We start from the raw sequence: 20,026 nt of genomic DNA on the forward strand, positions 1-20,026 counted from the left end.
TCCATTCATTTCCTTTTATTTTGCACACAATAGAGAGTATATTTTATTTTCTACATTTACTCCCACAGATCTACTTGGGCCAAGAATATGCAATGCATAGCTAATAAGGTCAACCTTGGGGAAATGGCATGAAAACAAATGGCTGAATCGTAGTAAACACGACACTAACTGATCCAACCCTGCTGCTTCACGTCAGAAGCAGAACATTTTCCCAACTTTCTTCATTGCCTAGACTGAAATATAAACTAGTCCAAACAGGACTGGAAAAAATAACTAAATCAGAGGTGCTCCTTAAACCTTCCAAGGGGCAAAGATGGGAATTGTATTGGAACAGGCAGGCTTGGAGCTTGGGAAAGATTTTACTGGTGAATAAAGGATAAATGAGGAAGAAGAAAAGGGAGATAAGCAAGCTGTTGACCTATGTTGTCAGAAAGGAGCTCATGCCAAACATGTGCATGTTGATAAAGTATAGATTTTATTTTTAGAAATTATGTTTTTGATTGCTGCAACAATCTGATCTAACACAAATGTCTGGACACATTTTCCTTCCAGCAAGTGATAGTTGTTATATTGAAATTAATATTTAAAACACAAACATCAAGGCCTAGCCTGATTCACTACATGATAGCACAAACCCTGTTTATCTGAAAGAAATGTTCCCCACACCCCACCACCACCATTGATTACTACTTAATTCCTGGTGTAGGAAAACCCAGGGAGACAGATTAAAATCTCAATGGCAGTGTCACATTCTGGTGATGCCATCAGTGGAGAGACACAATTTTAACTGCAGCAGTCTGAGGCTCATGTGGTTGCTTTGCAACTGTTGCCATCTGTATCTTTTAAGTGTGCAGGCCCTTTTAGGGGCTTACATGGTCCAATGTGTTTGAGGTAAGTCCAATAAGGACAGTCTCATACAGCAAATAAGTTCCAGTTTATTGCACCTCTGCAACCATTTATTGGTTATAAGAGTGAGTCCTCACATTACTTCCCAGGCTGTAGGATCCAACTTTCAGTCTGTCTTCAATTATACTTAAGTCTTCCCCACCAAATCCTGAAAACATCATCACAATGGATAGAGCTTGTATCACGCAGTCAAGGATTACCTCTTCCAGATCCTTTGAGACCCATGTACAAGTCTCCAGGTCAGCAGAAAAACATGGCAAAGCAATATCCAAGTGAATGTAAATCCCTTCATTGTTTTTAAAAGTTCTTAGTGCACTTGGTAAGTCAGGGGAGCTCCTCTTGGCCAGTCACGACTACTTAATCCTTATTTGATTATGGTCAAGAAATTTTCCATGGTTCTCAGGAAGGACCTACCCACTGATGACCCTCCACATCACACCCACCCCACCAACCCATCCCCAGCTGACAATGCCCCACCTTTCAACTATGAAGTTAGCTGGACCAGATTTGACTAGGAATCACGTTTGGACATGCAAAAGGACCCAAAGGAGTTAAAATCCCCTAGCAGCGCATGCTCTGGGGTTCAAACGGACTAGCACTGACTTCTGTCCAAGCCCGAGCAGCCGCACATTTTAAAATTGATCAATTTATTTCTATTTCACTGAAACATTTTTTTAAGAATTTCTATTAATTAAAACCGAAGGGTTTTTTCACCACAGCGTGAAATTGAGTTTAAAAACAGTGCTGGGAGTTTGATTTGTTTTCTAAATGTTGCTAATTAGAGCATATAATTAGCATATGTTAAATATCATGCATCCTTGCACAATGCCTGTTTGAGAAACAATGGCAATGTGAATGGTCAGTGCAGGGATGTGTTATCCTGGGAGCAAAGATTCGCACTAGTGAAATTCGGCAAATTCAAGCTTCCTCCAAAATGTATCTCTCTGTTCAGATTGAATGCTTTTCCCATTGCATGCATTATTTTTATTCAAGATAACAAAACATTAAAAAAGACTTCACCTTAAAAGTATTGACAGTTGTAGCCTCAAACCCTTTGAATTCATTCCATAAGGAAGCAGATGCCCGGACATGAAGACAAAAATTTCATTCTTCCCTGGAATCCTGAATGTCACAAGGCCATTATATCTTTCAGCCAATGTGACAGCCGCGTGTAGCCCAGAAATTCCGCGGTCAAGTGCTTAACTGGCTTTGAAATGTAGAAAGTTGCTCCGCAAATTTAAATTAAGGGACGGTTGGCTGATTTGTAATGCAGAGTGACACCATTGATGTCAGTTCAATTCCCACACTGGGTTGCAAATAAAGAACCCTCCTCCTCAAACTGTCCCCATGCCTGAAGTGTGGTGGCCCTCGAGTTAAACCATACCCATTGTCTCATTCTGATGAGAGATCAGCCATCTACTCTATTTAGGTTATAACATTACATTCTTTCTTTTACCACTACCATTATTTTCACTGTTCAAGGTACCAAGACAGCAGTCTAATAACAGCCTCCATCTATTATTCTCCTTCTTTTATTCACATACGCCTTATCTAGAAAGAAGAGTATTGGGCTTCCGTTCAGCAATAGTGTGCTGCATGTGGGAAACTCATTGAGATCTAGGATCAAGCATGTATCCCTCCACTTACTGAACACGTTGTATCAACATGTTTATAAATATACTGCAATCCTCGCACATGATGGACGTCAATGTGATGACATAATAGTATTTATCTATGATTTGTTAAGGTAATCTCAGAGCAATGATGTTGGGAGGAGCAGTAATCTACAAGAATGTTGTTCAATAAAAGACAGACAGCATCAGCAGACACATGCGCTGAATGAAAAACCCAGAGACAGTTATAAATGCACACAGGGAGTTACACTAAAGCAACAACATTTATTGTGACCAACAACTTGTCTTTAAATCTACACTTTAAAACTAAAAATTTTCTTCTTTTTCGGGGAATAATGACATCTTAATACTATCTTTTAGTTGACTGCATTACAAGCTAGCCTTTTGGTCTGACAGAACTGGGCCTGTAAGTGTGGAACATACACTTTTGATCTGTGAAAAATAAAGAAGTCCTTTTGAACGATTCCTCCCAATGGAATCTGCTCCTTTAGGCTGTCTGAAACAACATCCTGCAAAACGTATGCAAAGACACCAATCATACATAAATGAATTATGTTTAGACTTTTCTTTTTAGATACAAAATCAAACTTTCAGCCATTTAGTAAGGTAGTACATGACATTCCATAGAAGCTTTGGCAGAGTGGATACTATACTTACGTACACAACAACAAAAACAAAGTTGCTGGAAAAGCTCAGCAGGTTTGGCAGCATCTGTGAAGGAGAAAACAGAGTTAACGTTTCAGGTCCAGTGACCCTTCCTCAGAGCTATACAGAATGATACCTTACAATACTTACATCTTCTGTGAGACTTGTTACTTGGTGAAACTAATGCCTTCAGCATATTTCCTCATTTTATCCTGAGCACCCAGCAATGAGCAGGAATCCAGATGTTTGCCAATTGATGGATTTTTTTGGGGGGGTAATTCTGCAGACATCAGTGTTTGTCATAAGTTGGAATGGATGGAAGAAATAAAGTCTGGCAGAAGTGTGGGAACGGTGGGCCGTTTCAGGTCCACAGTAGTGGGATTGGGAGTGGTCAAGTGGTGTTCAACAGTGAGATGGTGGTCGAGCATGGAGCAGTTAAATGTGTCAGGCAGTGCAGTTGGTGGCGGTGGTGGGGGGGCAGATGATCAATGGCATTGGAGAGAGGGGTCAGATCCAGTCCAATGGTGGTGAGAGAGGTGTCAGGTGTAAGATGGGGATTTGTGCAGTGGTGGAGGAAGGAGGTTTGTGTTCACTGGTGGGATGAGATCCAGTTGAATAAGGGGAATGTTGGGGGATTTGGAAAGGAGCAGTATGTTTAATAGTCGAAGATTTCCCGAATAACTACTGACTTATCCTCATCAGAACTCTCCAAATTTTCAAAGTTTAGACCTTCAGAGGGATTAGAGTGAATGGAATCTTCAATTTCCTGGGTAATTCTTTTGGGATGTGCTCTGTTGGGTTTTCCATTGGCAATCCATGTGTAACTCCCGATATGCAGGAATAATGACTCTGCCCATCAGGGCTAATGGATAAAAGGTAGGTCTGTTTGCATGAGAACTGCACAGTTATACCCACAGTAACTCTTATGACTGTGAGCAAAGACTTCAAAGCACAATACTGAAAGATGTAATCAAATAAATCAAATTGCGATGAAAGGTATTATTACTAATTTTGCAATTTGGATCATTTTAAAAAGAGAGGTCAGTGGATTATGGTTACTACTGTGAAGATTTTTTTCTGCAAAGGTAAGCAAATAATTTCTGGAAGAATGATCCACATCTGGATTTCTCACAAAAGCAAGTGAATGCGGTGCCCTGCGGTGTTCACTGGAAAATATTTAGACATTTGAATTGATGACAGGCAGTATGAATACATTAATCTATTATATTAGTTTGACCGTTGGGGTCAGACAACATCAGACTGGAGTTCAAAAACAAGTTTTGGTTTTCTGTCCCAACATGAGTTCAGGGAGGCCACTTGACCAGCACAAGTGTTTGCTTCATTCAGCTCTCAGATCAAGGAAGTTTGAAAAGAAATCTGTATTTTATTGGAATGAAGGAATTCAGGGTTCTTAGATTTGTCAGCAGATTCAGAAAGGAAGGTTCAAATTGTTTCCACAGTCTTTAACTGCCGCCCAACTGTTGTTTTAATTCTCCATCTGTTGGCTCAGTAAGACTCTGGTGGGCTTCTACGTCTTCCTTTACCGCCTGAGCTAAGTGGATTTCTTACTGCACTCTTCCCTGGGTTTGCTACAGATATGGATGTTACTGCAGAGAACCAAGCTCATGTTTACAGGAGATAGGATGACTCCTCCAGTGGGTCCCCATCATTACAGATACCAGCCCTCAGCAAATTCAATTCACTCCACGTGATGTCGAGAAACAGTTGGAGGCATTAATACTGCAAAGGCTTCAGGCCTCGAAAACATTCCGGCAATAGCACCGAAAACTTGTGCTCCAGAACTTGCCACTCCCCTAGCCAAACTGTCCCAGTACAGTTATAACACTGGTATCTAACCGACAATGTGGAAAATTGCCCAAGTATGTCCTGCACACAAAAATGTGGGACTAATTCAACTTGGCCAATTAGCGCCTCATCAGCCTCCTCTCAATTATCAGTAAAGTGATGGGAAGTGTCATCAACAGTGCTATCAAGCAGCACCTACTCAGCTCCCGATCTCATTACAGCCTTGGTTGAAACATGGACAAAAGTCCTGAATTTTAGAGGTGAGGTGAGAATGACATCAAGGCTGCATTCAACTGAGGAGCCCTAGCAAAACTCTATTCAATAGGTATCAGGGGCCAAACTCTCTGGTGGTTAGAGTCATACTCACACAAGGAAGATGGTTGTGGTTATCTGAGGTCAGTCATTTCAGCTCCAGGACATCTCAGCAGGAGTTCATCACAGTAGTGTCCTAGACCCATCTGTCTTCAGCTGACATTCCCTCCATTATAAGGTCAGAAGTGGAGATGTGCGAACATTGTCGAACAATGTTCAGCAACGTTTGCGACCCCCATCCCACCCGCCGCCGCCGCCACCACCACCCACCCAGACACTGAAGCAGTCCACGACCAAATGCAACATGATGTGGACAATGTCCAGGCTTGGGCTGACAAGTGACAAGTAACATTTGCGTCTCACAAATGCTAGGCTATGACCATCACCAATAAGAGAAAATCTAACCACCACCCCTTGACATTCAGTTGTGGTAACACCATATCTACAAGGCACAAGTCAGGGGTGTGATGGAAAAATCTCCAACTGTCTGGATGAGTGTAGCACCAACAACGCTCAAGCTCGACACCATCCAGGACAAAGCAGCCCACTTGATTGGCACTGCATCCACTCCCTCCACCACCAAGGCTCAGTGGCAGCAGTGTGTTCTATCTACAAGATGCACTCTAGAAATTCACCAAAGATCCTCAATAGCACCTTCCAAACCCATGACCACTTCCATCTAGAATGGCAAGGGTAGCAGATATATGGGAACACCATCACTTTCAAGTTCCCCTCCAAGCAGCTCACCATTCTGACTTGGAAATATCTTACTGTTCCTTCACTGTCGCTGGGTCCAAATCCCAGAATTGCCTCCCTAATGGCATTGTGGGTCAACTCACAGCAAGTGGACCGTATCAATTCAAGAAGGCAGCTCACCACCACCCTCTCAACAGCACCTAGGGATGGGCAAGAAATATTGGCCAGGCAGCGAAGCCCATATCTCAAAATATTAATAAAAATAAAACCCATCCACACTTCTTATCCTCTTATAATTAGAATATTACTTTGCTCCAAAATATTTTACTGCTCTCTGGCCCTAACCTGAACCATGTTTTGTTCACCCTGCCAAAGCAATTGTAAAGATTTTCCCCAGCAACAACCTGTTTCAGATTGACTTCTTTGAATACCTACTTTTCTCTTAATATTTCAAATTGCACTTTTGGTGTCTCAGGAATAGGTAAGAATGACATACTTGATTTCTATGTTGTTATGCCTCATTGGGGCAGCACACTGGAAATAAGGCCTCCCACTATTCCCAGAGTTACCACAAAAGTTGGAGATTTTAGAAAGTACTAGGAATTCCCTGATTTATCTGCCTTTTACATCTAGGTTGATGGAAAACTTGGACCAGGTTTCTGCACTTAAGGAAAAAATGTTATTTGCTTCAAGTAATTAGATCTTAGCTACAGGTAAACAGTTATGAACTGTCAGCACCTAATTCTACTAGTTAAAACTTCAATCCTCTTTTAAACTCCCCCTCACACAGATAAAAACATGGGCTAGATGGACGAAAGGAAATACTGGGAAGGCCTTTCAATGGTTCCTGTGTGTAGCGCTGCTGAGATTCCTGTACAGGTCAGAATGCTGCTTCTCAGCTTTCCTTCTCTGGAGACTTTCACTGGTTTGCAAAGGGCTGGGGTGGCTGGTTCTAGCTGTGTTTTTTTTTAAATCAATCTAAAATCACAGCTTAACAGCAACTGCTGATGGAAAGATAAATTGGTTTTTCTCCATTGCTTAAAGTGGCTTTTACTGCAGAGCTCCTGATCTAGAGGTAATCTGATGAGCTTTCAATATCTTGTTCATAGCCCCAAACCATTCAGCTACTGAGAACCAATCAATCATAGTTGCGAGCATACAGAAGGCAAACTGTAAACTTGTTTGCAAACAAATTAGCTGTTTATTGCCAACCAAGCTTGAGCTACATAGAATCCCTCAGCTCCAGTTTATCTGCAACCACAGTTTAATCTGCTCATACAAGCAGCTGTGTAAACAATACTTGCAATGAGTTACTTGTTTTCAAATTATGCAGCAAGCATACACCAATCCTTGGTTTTAAAACAGTCCTTTTGTCATTACAGTCCACAATAAAAATACTGAAAAAAACAGTTGTTACAATATCCAATCAGAAGGGTTTTCTACATGATTCTTTAAAATAGTTGCACTTGCATACTTCCAGTTCCTTGCATCAGTTTGTTTCCTGTTTACCTCTGTAACCACACCCAAGCTTGACCTTTCACTCAGAGAACAGACAACACACAATCATACATTGAAGATTAGATATCTCCCTCCTTGTAATAGCAACCATTATATTTTAAATTAAACAATGTTAACCAATAAATGTATGTCTAATGAGTCATTATTTCTGGAGTAGAGTCTGTTTCCTCTAAGTACAGAAAAGTTGCTAATGACAGCTCGGAGATTTAAGAAACTTGAAGGTGTGGTTGTGTGTGAACAGCTCAGTAAGGTGGATGACCAACATTTTTAGCAGTTATTAGAAAAGGAAGTAGGTCCTCTAAATTGCTGTCCTTGAAATATCCTATTTAGTCTAAATTATCTCACATTCCACTTTGTGTTCTCTTCCAATTCTTTGGCATTGGTGGCAAACAATGCTTAATCTGCTTGAATACCGACAGAGGTGATATGAACACATGGGCATGATTTGATTCTTTGGCTTGAACCCGGTCTTTAACCTCAAGTTGCATCTATGTACACTTTTTGAAGTAAGCTTTTGCTTCACCTTGTTGCTTTGCAATTTATTCTGCTTCAGCTCGGACGTTCTCATTGGAGAGCAGTGATGGCTTAAGAATGGTTAGTAGCCTGTGAAGGTTATCCTATATTTGATTGCCTTTTCAGTTATAGGTTGTGAGATGGATTCATTTGTACTAAGTATGATATGACTGAAATATTTTCCATCCAACATACCTACTTTCAGACTTCCACTGGCTATTCTGCTGAATTGTTTGATACAACCCACAATTGAATGATGATATCATTATGTCAGACAGTGGTGAATTCTGTGGCTGCTAGGTACTCTCTGCACTGTGAAAAAGCAAGTTGTGATCTATTGTCTGCAACATTAATCTCTTACAAATCCCATTTTGTTAGCAATGTATTTAAAATGTCAATGATTAAGATAGTGGTTATTGAAACAATGAATTGTACACTGTTGTAAATGAATTGCAATAGACTGTATCAATCTTTGTAAATTGTAATGTTTAATTAGAGAGGCCACCTCATCTAGAATCCGACACCCACAAGCTCCAGTCCACGTGATCTGATTTCACAGTGACCAGCTCTTTTTGCCTGTACTTAGTGTTATAATTCCCTTTGCTGTACAGTTACGGAATTTGTTGTAATGATTTCAGGCCATTAGCTATTTAAATTATAAATAGCAAAACATATTTATAGCTAGGAACAATTTGCCCTTTGCAAAAAATATCCATTTAGAGCTGTTGCTGTTATTTTCTTGACCATGGTGTCTACTGTCAATGTGCAACACACTGTTTAACAGTTAGCTGTCTATTTCTGGGCTATCTGACTGCCTCATGTGATTCATTATTTCAATTTGATACCCAGATGGTCTTTTTGCAAGACACAATCCATATTGATGGAGCACTTTTGGATTGCCACTCAATTTTTGCATGCCATACATTTGTCATCAAACAGTACAAATTAATTGTACACCCCGTAGTATGGGTCCTGCCCTTCCTCTATTTCAAAGTCCTGATCTTTGTCAATAGAGTTCTGTGAATAGGCACTCAAACACACCTTTTGATTAGATTAGATTAGCTTCCCTAGTGTGGAAACAGGCCCTTCGGCCCAACAAGTCCACACCGCCCTGTGAAGTATCCCACTCAGACCCGTTCCCCGATAACCCACACACCCCTGAATACTACGGGCAATTTAGCATGGCCAATCCACTTAACCTGCACATCTTTGGACGGTGGGAGGAAACCGGAGCACCTGGAGGAAACCCATGCAGACACGGGGAGAATGTACAAACTCCACACAGACAGTTGCCCGAGGCTAGAATCGTACCTGGGTCCCTGGTGCTGTGAGGCTGCAGTGCTAACCACTGAGCCACCCTGCCGCCCTTGTAAGTAACAAATGGTACAAGATATTGGCTTTACTCTGTGAACGGTATCTAGGGGTAAATTCACACGTCAAATATCATATCCAATGCTGCAATGTCCCATTCTGAACTTCAAACTAATTTTGTATTTTAAAACTAGATACACAAAGCTGTAAAATATGGCTGCTTAGGGGTCACTTGACTGGTGTGGATTGAAACGACTCGCCTATCTCAAGAGGGCAATGCCATAGATCTTTAAAATGACACAAACAGGTACAAAAAACAATTGACAAAGCTAAGGGGAATGCTAACCTCCACATCAAGAAGATTGGATTATAAGGATGTAGAAGGCGTGCTGCAGTTGTTCAAAACCCTGGCTAGATCCCACTTGGAGTGCTATGAACAGATCAGGGCACCACACTTTTGGGAGGATACACTGGGTTCGGAGGGAGTACAACATGGATTACCAGAATGATACCAGGACTTCAGTGGTCGAGTTATAAAGAGAGATTATACAAATTAGACCTGTTTTTTTGTCAAGGATTTAAAGGTTATGGAGTGATCTGGTTGAAGTCTTCAAGATATTAATAGGAAAAGATATTTATAGACTATCTCCACTGGTTGGGGATTCTAGAAATGAGCGATTATTGTTTGAGAATTGGAGCCAGACCTTACAGGAAAGATGTTAGGAAGTACTTCTACACACAAAGGGTGGTAGAGGTTTGGAACTCTCTTCCACAAATGGCAGAAATACTGACATAGATAATTTTTTATTAGGCTAAGCTATTAGGGGATGGGGGCAGAGACAGGCATATGGAGTTCGGCCACAGACCAGCCATGATCTTACTGAATTGTGGAACAGGTTCAAAGAGCTGAATGGTCGATTGCTGTACCTATATTCCCTTACTTGAATCTGGAAGGATGTTATGCTTGTTTCAAATGTTGAAGGTATTATACCACACAATGCGTAAGCAACAGGACCACCTATATTGTTTGGCAAAAACAGACTTTGAAGCTGTGAAGATCATATGATGAGACAACCATGTTTCTGATCTCTTTTAATTTGCAGAGTTCTATCAAACTAATTACAAGTTATCAAGCAGCCAAGAAATGAACAGAAATATCTTGAAAGCAGGAGATCCCAACAGAAGACTCCCCAAATCTGTTCCAAATTCAAGTTGCCCAACTTCCTACAAATTTAACAAGAAACATCACATTGTGATGAGAACCATTTTCTTTAAAAGGATATTGCTTCACAATTAAAGCATTCCACTCCATTCAAGGAATCAGGCCTGCTACATGGAAGATGGAAATTGTAAGTGAGAAACCAAGTTAACCATTATTTTTAACAGCATACTACCTTTCCAGGTAAGCAGTGTGTGTATGTGCATGTGGGAACCAATGTATGAGGCGCTGTGCTTAGAATTCAGAATCAGTGCATACGAATAAATAACTTTCTTTACAGCCTGTTGGAAGTGTAGAACTTGAGAATTCCTGAAAAGAATACCCATTTTGTTGAAGCCTTTTGTCATACAGTAGATTTTCTGCTATTCTTACAAATTATTCTGACGTGTGCAAGATGAAAAGCCTCAACAAAGTGCCTTTATTCTGCAAAGGCTCCTTTATCTTAAAGCCCACAAACACAGACTTACTACTGTAAAAAATAAGTAGAATACACACACATATGCTGAGATAAGAAAACTCACATCTCTTCTGTACATAGCATAGCAATCACAACTGTAAACGGGAACACGTTAAATTAGTCCATCTCACAAGGCTCAAACAAACCAAAATCATGTAGGAAGTGGATACTTGGCTGGAAAAATGGATTTGACTGTCTTAATTTGCATAATTATACAGTCTGCTTCAAACTGTTTCAATTCCTGTGACATTTCAGCAGAGATTGTAAATGGCATGTCTTAAATTTTGTGAAACTGGCAGAAGTGACATGTCAACATGAGAAGCATGACAGTCACTTTTTAATCACCCAAGTCCTATAAATAAGGAAGATTGTGCATTATCTGTGCATCATTGATCATGTTAATGTGCATTCCAGTGGGGTCTTCAAGTTTGAATCCAAGCTTAGTGATAAACTTTACTTCACAAGGCTTTTGTCTTTGGTTACAACTTGAGTGTGGTGATATTTTTGTTGCACAATTTAACAGTAATCATTTCTAAAAGTGGAATAATTAATTTGCTGTAGGCTTGAAGGCTGTAAATCACAGGAGTATCAAAAATTTATCAAATTTCTTACAAAATAGATACTTGTGTGCCAACATTGATGAATAGCTGAGATGCCTGTATTCTTCATTGAGCATTCCTTAGTAACCTGGTCCTTTACAATTGTCATTTCTCGCTTTTGGGAGGAGACTCCAAGTGTCAAATCCTGAAATAAAATGATCCCACAACATGGGTTGATCTCCTGGTGAAGAAAGAACAGATGCTGCAAACAGTTAATTCTCCAACTTGTTGGTAAATGTTGCATTTTGTGCCTCAGAGGTAGGTAGAGATGACAAAGTTCTATGCCTACGCAGCTTTATTTACAGGGTTTTAAATTGTTCCCAGATTCTTGTTTCCAGTTTTCCTTCCTCTATTACACACCCAAGGTGGACCAACAGCATAGAGAACAATCAACAGACATACAAAGTCAAACAGGGAATGACTGAAGACAAGTGACCACTTCTTGTTTCCAAGTACGGATCACTATGTTTTCCAGAGAGGTCAACTAAAATATTTATGTCTCCCATGGTATTTTCAAAACTGTGTTGGGGAACATGATATCTTTCCATCCTAATGAGCACATAAACTAATCCCTGTTGAGGATTTTGTGATCTTTCCTGCAGCAATGTTTTAAGTTTAAAAACAACTAAAAAATTCTCATGGCGCCTAAAGTCGAAAGTCAGAGTAAATAGGTTGGGGGGGTTGAGAAACCTGGAGCACCAGCGCTGCATAGCTGGTGCACTTACAGGCTATCCCCTTTTCATCTGATTGCTGGTTGCCTTTGATAAGGTGGTGATGGGCTACCTACTTAAATTGAAGCTGTCCACTCATTTTCAGTTGCACCCACAATGTTTGGAGAAGGCAGGAACTGCAGATGCTGGAGTCAGAGGGAACACAGCTGGTCAGGTAGCATCAAAGGAACAGATAGATCGACGTTTCGGGTTCACTCCCTTCATCAGCTCTGGTCATCAGGACTCTGGTGCTACCTGATCTGCTGTGTTCCTCCAAACTATATTGGCACCCACAATGTTGTCAGGGGAGGGAGTTTCAGGATTTTGCCCTAATGACACCGAAGGAACAGTGATATATTTCCATGTCAGGATGGTGAGTGTCTTGAAGAGGATCTTCCACCATATTCCACCTTATATCCCTGCTTCAGCACAAGCTCAAAATAATTGCTTTCTTCTTAATTTAGTAACTTATTGTACTGTACACAATGCTTTGGAGATGAGTTAAGATCTGCCCCCAACAGTGAGAAAACTCACTGGATCAACACCACCGAAGTATTTCAGTACTGTTTCATGAGCTTTTTGTCTATTCAGGGTCTTTGTCACTGAAGTTCTGCTCCCTCCTCCATTGAATCTGCCATCAAATCAAGGGCCAGTATCCTCAGGCAGCTGGATAGCATTGCTGAAGATCTCATTTGAACCTTGAATACTGGAACCAGCAAGCAGTTAATTCTTTCTGGGAGAGATGACCAATGGAACAAGGATGCTCAGATGCAAGGAGAGGGCGATGACATTCAGCAGATTTTCTGCTTCCAACCTGGCTGGTACTTTGTCTGGTAATAGTCTGAGGCCTTTAGGTCTCTGTTAATTGACCACTAAGGGTATTACTTGGTAACAGATGAGAAGGCCATTGCTAGATCATCTTATTCAGAGGTTAATAGCTGAGGTGGAAGAATGGGGACCAACGTTCCTCTCTAGGGTCAACTCTTTCAAGTATTAAATATATTCAGTTATTGCATTGCTTGGCAATAGCTTCTATTAAAGAAGGGTGTTTATAAAATGGGGTTATGTCAAGGCATTCGCAAAACCTCAACGCAATCAGACAGCATCAATAACTTTGTGAAAGGGAAACTTACGCCTGGCCATTTTCTTACAATTCTTTGAATGAGTAATAAGCATTGCGGACAAAAATAAGTCTGTGGATGTGATGTACTTGGATTTTCAGAAGGCATTTGACAGTAGATATAAGAAATGCTGGATGTGTCCAAGCGAGTGGTGGAGGCTGGTACAATTACAACATTTAAAAGGCTTCTGGATGGCTATATGAATAGGGAGGGTTTAGAGGGATAAGAGCCAAATGCTGGCAACTGGAACCAGATTAATTAAGGATATCTGTTTGGCATGACAAGTTGGAGTGAAGGTCTGATTCCACGCTATACATCATAAAGGGGCTTAAATTTCCCTTCCCGCCATCTTCCTTGCCATCTCCAGGGAGGGGGGAGAAAAAAGCCTTAAATTTTCTCCCCAGCATGTTGTTTTCTTTGAAAATGTAGCAGTTTTCTCAAAAAATATTTATTGAGTAGTTTGGGCTTATGGCTACCTTCTCGTATTGCCATCCGTTACAGCAAGCACCTCCTCCTCAATCACTCACTTTCCTGACCTATTTACAGAGAACATTGTTAGTTACACTAAACGTTGTCTGAAATGTTTGTCACAAATATAGAATCACAGATTTTCCAGAATAAACTTGCTCTGCAAACTCCTGACTACCTTGTTAAATAGAATTTGTTTTGGTGTATTGAACTGCTAAATAGATTCTTTCCTAGTCATCAAATATTATTTCATTCCTTGGTTTGCTATTCGCTTTTCTGCAACCAAAATCTGAGAAGGACTTCACTAAGACAATGGTTAAATCATAAAAAAATGGTTTAAAATATTCCCAGTAACACATCATACACATTCTTCAACTAATCCCCCTGCTGATGAACCCCTCCCTTTACAGCCACAATGGTTATTTCGTTCATGACTCTATCCAAACATCCTGGTCTATTTTAGCTCTGAGTCTAGCCAGGCTGCAGGGAGATCTTTGTAACTGTATCAGGTCATACCATGCAGCTGGATTTATGCATACGGTTGCTCAATTCATTTTTTTGAACACCCTTTCATCTGATAAAGTGAATAATGACGGCTAATTTATAGGAGAATGAATAATTACTGATGAAAGCGTTATCAAGTTGAAATAGTTTTTGACAGTATGAGGAGGCAGATTTGAATATATATCTTAAAACTTTGTCACAGGAGTAGTTCAGGCAGAGACTTTATTTAAGGAAATAGAAGCTAGATGTTTGTAGGAAATGAGGATTCTGAGTTGATGGGGAGGAAGCAGGGCAGTGGCATTAGTTTCCAATTGCATCAGCAAAAAGTCAGCACACACACACACAGGGGTGGACTCTTGTGGCATAGTGTTAATGTCCCTATCTCTCTATACAAGAAGGTCTGGGTTCAAGTTCCACCTTCTCCAGAATCGTGTCATAATATATCCAGACAGGCTAGATTAAAAAAATATCAACACACAATGGGACTGCATAGTTTCCTTCTGCTCTTATGAGTTTCTGTTCTCTCGGCATTTCTCAGTATAGAGTTTAACTCCTTGCCACAGACTGATTTATCTTGCTTAAACCCCTCAAAGCCTCTCCCGCTACTATTCCGAATTAAACCCCATCCATACTATCTATATAGATTTCTCTATCTTCCTAGTGATAGATGCAGATACAGTTATGGTGTTTGACAGAGGGTTAAAGCGTCATGCAAATGTTTTATTAGAGCAACAATTAGGCTGTTCCATTTGATATGTGGGGCTGGACAGGCAGCAGAGTTTCTGCTCCTGGTCACTATCCAATGGCTTTTGCTATGATATATATACACACACATACACCTTTTAGACGCTGAGTGAGAACATTACTGGGCTTGACTGTGTAGTCTTCCATGGCACAAGAACCTATTCATCACTGGCACCCAACTAATAAAAATTATCACCTTTGGGTGTCTCAGTTGTCTTTTGTAGATTGCAAAATACTATTATCAGAGAATTGGTAGAGCGGGTAGAAATTATGAGGGGGGGGAAAAGAATTAAAAAGAAGTTTCGCCAAACAGCTTTAATTGGTCAAATGTCCTGGTGTTAGCACAGATAGCTTGTTCTCAGTCCATGTATTAAAATTGATGATAAAATAAGCACCTTCCATTTCATGTTCTTTTTAAGTCACTGTCTGTGAAATGCCAATAAAGAGAGCAAAGAATATTAACACAAGCTTACGGCACAGTTAGACTGAGAACACTTCAGTTTGATTTTTTAATAACATGGCACAATTTACATAACACAAGTTTTGTTTATGAAGCACATGCCAAAGATTCAGAGTCGCTTCACTTTACAATAGGATCTGTAAAGGACTTCATTACGTACATGGTAAACAGCATATCTGCAAATGAAAATCTATAGGCAATATTGAGTTCTAGCACTACTGATCCAGTGTACATTATTTTTTGTTCCTCAAAAACACTGCACAACATCAGGAGTTCACAAATTTGAAGCGCACAACTAAACCTTCAGGTGACTACTAAAATAGATCTCTGCTCATAAGAAACAACTGTCATAGATAGAATTTTTTCAAAACAGAATAAACAACTTCAGATAGCACTTTAATACACTATTAGACCAACAGAACTAATTTTACTTCATCAACATAGTTTACAATCCTCAGACACAATGTAATGTGCTAGACTTGCAGTTAAGTGAATTGTGTGTTGAAAAGGCTCCGTTGAGGAATGCAGACTTTTGGATGAAAAGCCAGGGCATTCACCTGCTTGCATAGTTGGGAATATCTGTACAGCCACAAAAAAAAAGTTATCTAACACAGCACAAGCAGACTGTGTTAACAGATAATTAATCTCCCAATAGCACGCTTTGTCCAACACTTCTAAATCAGCTGTTATACAGCTGCCCTTAAATTTATTTACATTTGTACATGGTAAAGCTTTTCTTGTCTCTTCCTTTTTGCATATATGTATCAAGTCCCATCCAACCAAGGAACTACCTTTTATACACAATCGTCTATACAGCCTGATACCTTCACTCCAAGACTTAACCATAATACTTCAAAGACAATTCAGCTCTCCTCAGGTTGCCTCATTTACCACATACCCAAATTCTTGATAAATATAGCAATTACTCTTTTTAGCTCGCTCTTTCTTCACAACACATTTTTTAATATATATACTACAAATAAAATTAACAGGAAAGAAGGAACAAATTGACATTAAACATTTTGCAAAATTTAAACTTAAAATGTACAAAAACTGTATTTCCTGCAAAGTATTTTTTACATTTTTATGGTGACGAAGGCCACACCCACTGAATACGGTCCACTGAAGTCCAATGCTTCATTTGGTGGGTTCTCACGCTACAAAAGTTGCCTTTACTGACAGGGTGTCTTTAATAAGTTAGGTTGGGTGATATTTTCACGTTTGCATTATCGTGCTTCAATGTCTTTGTGTGTGTGAGAAGGTGGCCTGTCCCGTGTCTCTGTGCTAGTCAAGGGAGTAGTCCTTCTTGGAGAACCAGCACGTGCCCCGCCTGTCGGTATGAGGGGGGGAGGGGCACTCAGCGCTGCTGTGGGAGGAGTCTTATTCAGGATGCCATTTTGATGTGCTGCTGAGGGGCTCACTCTGGGATAGTGCATGCTGGGAAGACCTGGTGTCAAGAGGCTTGGATGAGGCATGTGACCATCCAGGGTTGCTGCGTGAATGGGATGCAGGCGGGCATGCTCATAGTCATCTCTAAGCATGTTCAATCTTTCGCGTTCTTCCAAATGGCTCATTCTCTCGTGTTCACGCCTAGGGTCCATTGCTAATGGATGATCACGACTGTAGTCATGGGGCTCCCTGTCCCTGTACGAACGTTCTGTCTCATAAAACCTCGGTGCTGACAGTCGTTGCAAGGGATCACTTCTTAACAAGAAATCTCTGGCTAGTGGATCTCTCCGATGAATGTCCAACCCCCTATAGGGATCTCTCAAAGGATCCCTCATTGGATCCCAGTGGAAAGGGGGATAGGGAAAGCGCTCACTTCCTGGTATTGGACTGATCCCCATAAAAGGAGCTACCATCCGTGTCCTGTCCAATGTATTAATGCTATTCATGGGGTGCACCCCACTCATGGCCATAGCCATAGGCATGGAGGTCATCGAGGGGCTAGGATGGACATTGGGCAACGAGGTGGGTTGAGAATGCTCAGAAGACCTTTGTGTCTGAATCACATCAGAAATAATATCATTGTCTTCCTTCCGTTCCTCCTTCACTTTAACCTCGTTGGCCTTTTTCTGGTGGTCATATGAAGACTCACTTTTCCTATCTACCTCTCGGTTGGCAATGCTGCTGGATCTCGTGTTGTCTGTGCTCGGTAGCCTGATGTAGGGTGAATTAACTCGATTCATATGCTTGCTGGAATCTTCCACAATCCTGCTTTCTAATCCCAGACTTTCTTTCTCAAGAGCGTGATTTTCCTTAACTTTGTGCTCATCAACAGATGAGTCCTTCCAAATATCTGGGAGATCCCGTTCCCGTGGCTTTTCTTTATCTCGCAGTTCACTATTTACATGATTTCTGTTGTGCTCGTTAGAACTGCGATTGTGTCCCAAAGAATTTACTTGATTTACAGAAGGTGATGATGCGTGAGTGGAGTGTCGCTTCTCAATACTATCCCTGTGGATACATACAAAAATATAGAAACAAGATTTAGTTTCAAAATCTTATTTTTTCCAAGTTAAGTCCTTGCCTTAAAATCTCATTTTCAATAGCCTACAGAAGATGTAAGACCATTTTTTAAAACTTAAGCCCTAACTAATCCAAAATACAATTAATTATTTTAATATCCCACCTCAGCAATCATGTCAACTACAAAGGTGGGGGAGTGCAAGTTGTGGTCCTTGTGGAGGACTGCACAGGGCTATCTGGATCATGTGAGAACCAGTGAAGTCTCTCCTGCATTTGGTTTCATAGGAAATGGAGCTCTATTATAAAATAGCTACTTTGAAACAGTATCCAATAGTGAGGGCAATCCATTTATGAAAAGTTAAGAACCAGGTTTGTTTAATAATGTATTTTGTATGCACGTTAAAATTCATAGAACTTGCACATTCCATGGAAGTAGATTTTGAGGCACATAAAATTGAAAAGACAGAAGATGCTTTTCAACAATATTTGTTTCACAACAACAATATTCTTTATCTTTCATTGTATTTTAACGTTGTAAATTATTTGTGAATGGGGAAGGACATTCTTTCCTGTATCTCACTATCTTAGACACCCAAAGGGAAAAGGGAGTCTAGAATCTTAAAATCTAGTTAAATAGGGAATATTTGTGTAATGTCTAAGATTTGAATCTACCAATCCCACATATTGCCCGTCAGTGATCTTAGTTGGTAAATGGTGCTCGTTATGATACAAAACCTATTCGGGATCAACTTGGTAACAAAGTGTGGAGCTGGATAAACACAGCAGGCCAAGCAGCATCTTAGGAGCACAAAAACTGACTTTTCGGGCCTAGACCCTTCATCAGAAAAGGGGGAGGGGGAGAGGATTCTGAAATAAATAGGGAGAGAGGGGGAGGTGGACCGAAGATGGATGGTGGAGAGGAGAGTATGGGTGGGGAGGTAGGGAGGAGATAGGTCAGTCCGGTTAGACGGACAGGTCAAGGGGGCAGGACGAGGTTAGTAGGTGGGAAATGGAGGCGCGACTTTAGGTGGGAGGTGGTGACAGGTGAGAGGAAGAACAGGTTAGGGAGGTGGGGACGAGTTGTGCTGGTTTCTCCCTATTTATTTCAGAATCATCTCCCCATCCCCCTTTTCTGATGAAGGGTCTAGGGCCGAAACGTCAGCTTTTGTGCTCTTAAGATGCTGCTGGGCCTGCTGTGTTCATCCAGCTCCACACTTTGTTATCTGGGATCAACTTGATATGCTTATCATGATCTTTTTTTGTTCGGCTGAATACGTCATTAATCCTAATTGTGTCAAGAAATCCTTTTTACAAGGAGGTTTGAATTTGCGTGTTCCCAATTAATTAAAGATCGTTTGAAAGTTTCCTGAAAAGGTAGCAGTATGCAATAATTCTCACCTTCTGTTTTTTAAAAAAAAGTATTTTTTTTATTGGCTTCCAATCTTTGAACCTGATAGATTTAACCAAACAGCTGATTGGAATCAAAAAGGTTTCCCACTTTTCCTTGCAATGACTCAATTAATTTCAGCCTAATACAGGGCACCTCTCAATATAGTGCAATGGAGTATCCCATAAAAATTTAAGTGTGTAATGTCATAGAATGAAGTGAATACATTCATGTGATCTGAGACTCTGGCATAGTTCAAGTGAAAGTAAAAACAAGCATGTTTTTTAAGTAATGTTCCCTAGAAACTGCACAGTATTTTATAGCCAGCAATTTTTGACAATTATTGAAAGCACTCCAGCCCAACAAACCAATAATACACTGAGTACTTGATTTGGTTAAAACAGAGCACAAACACTATAGGTAAATTTTGATCTCCTGCTGTTGATGTCCGATCATGGTAAAAATCATCACAAAAAAATCAAGTAGCCACAAAATCCCAGTGAGTGTTTTAGACAATTTTGTTCTTTCCTAACACATTAAGATTGTA

At 40.4% G+C, this 20,026-nt stretch overlaps 1 protein-coding gene across 11 annotated transcripts in view; it reads right to left on the reverse strand.

Moving 5' to 3' along the window:
• Window positions 1-15,643: 15,643 nt before the first annotated feature.
• Window positions 15,644-20,026, reverse strand: part of auts2a (activator of transcription and developmental regulator AUTS2 a) — a 1,178,234-nt gene continuing 1,173,851 nt past the window's right edge. For all 11 annotated transcript variants that reach the window (XM_048556878.2, XM_059655523.1, XM_048556879.2 and 8 more), the window contains one exon: window positions 15,644-18,080. In XM_048556878.2, coding sequence (XP_048412835.2) covers window positions 16,850-18,080 — 1,231 coding nt within the window. In that variant the 3' untranslated portion in view covers window positions 15,644-16,849. The remainder of the gene's footprint in view (window positions 18,081-20,026) is intronic.

The sequence above is a fragment of the Stegostoma tigrinum genome, chromosome 27, assembly GCF_030684315.1.
Source record: "Stegostoma tigrinum isolate sSteTig4 chromosome 27, sSteTig4.hap1, whole genome shotgun sequence".
In the NCBI taxonomy this organism is placed as follows: Eukaryota; Metazoa; Chordata; class Chondrichthyes; order Orectolobiformes; family Stegostomatidae; genus Stegostoma; species Stegostoma tigrinum.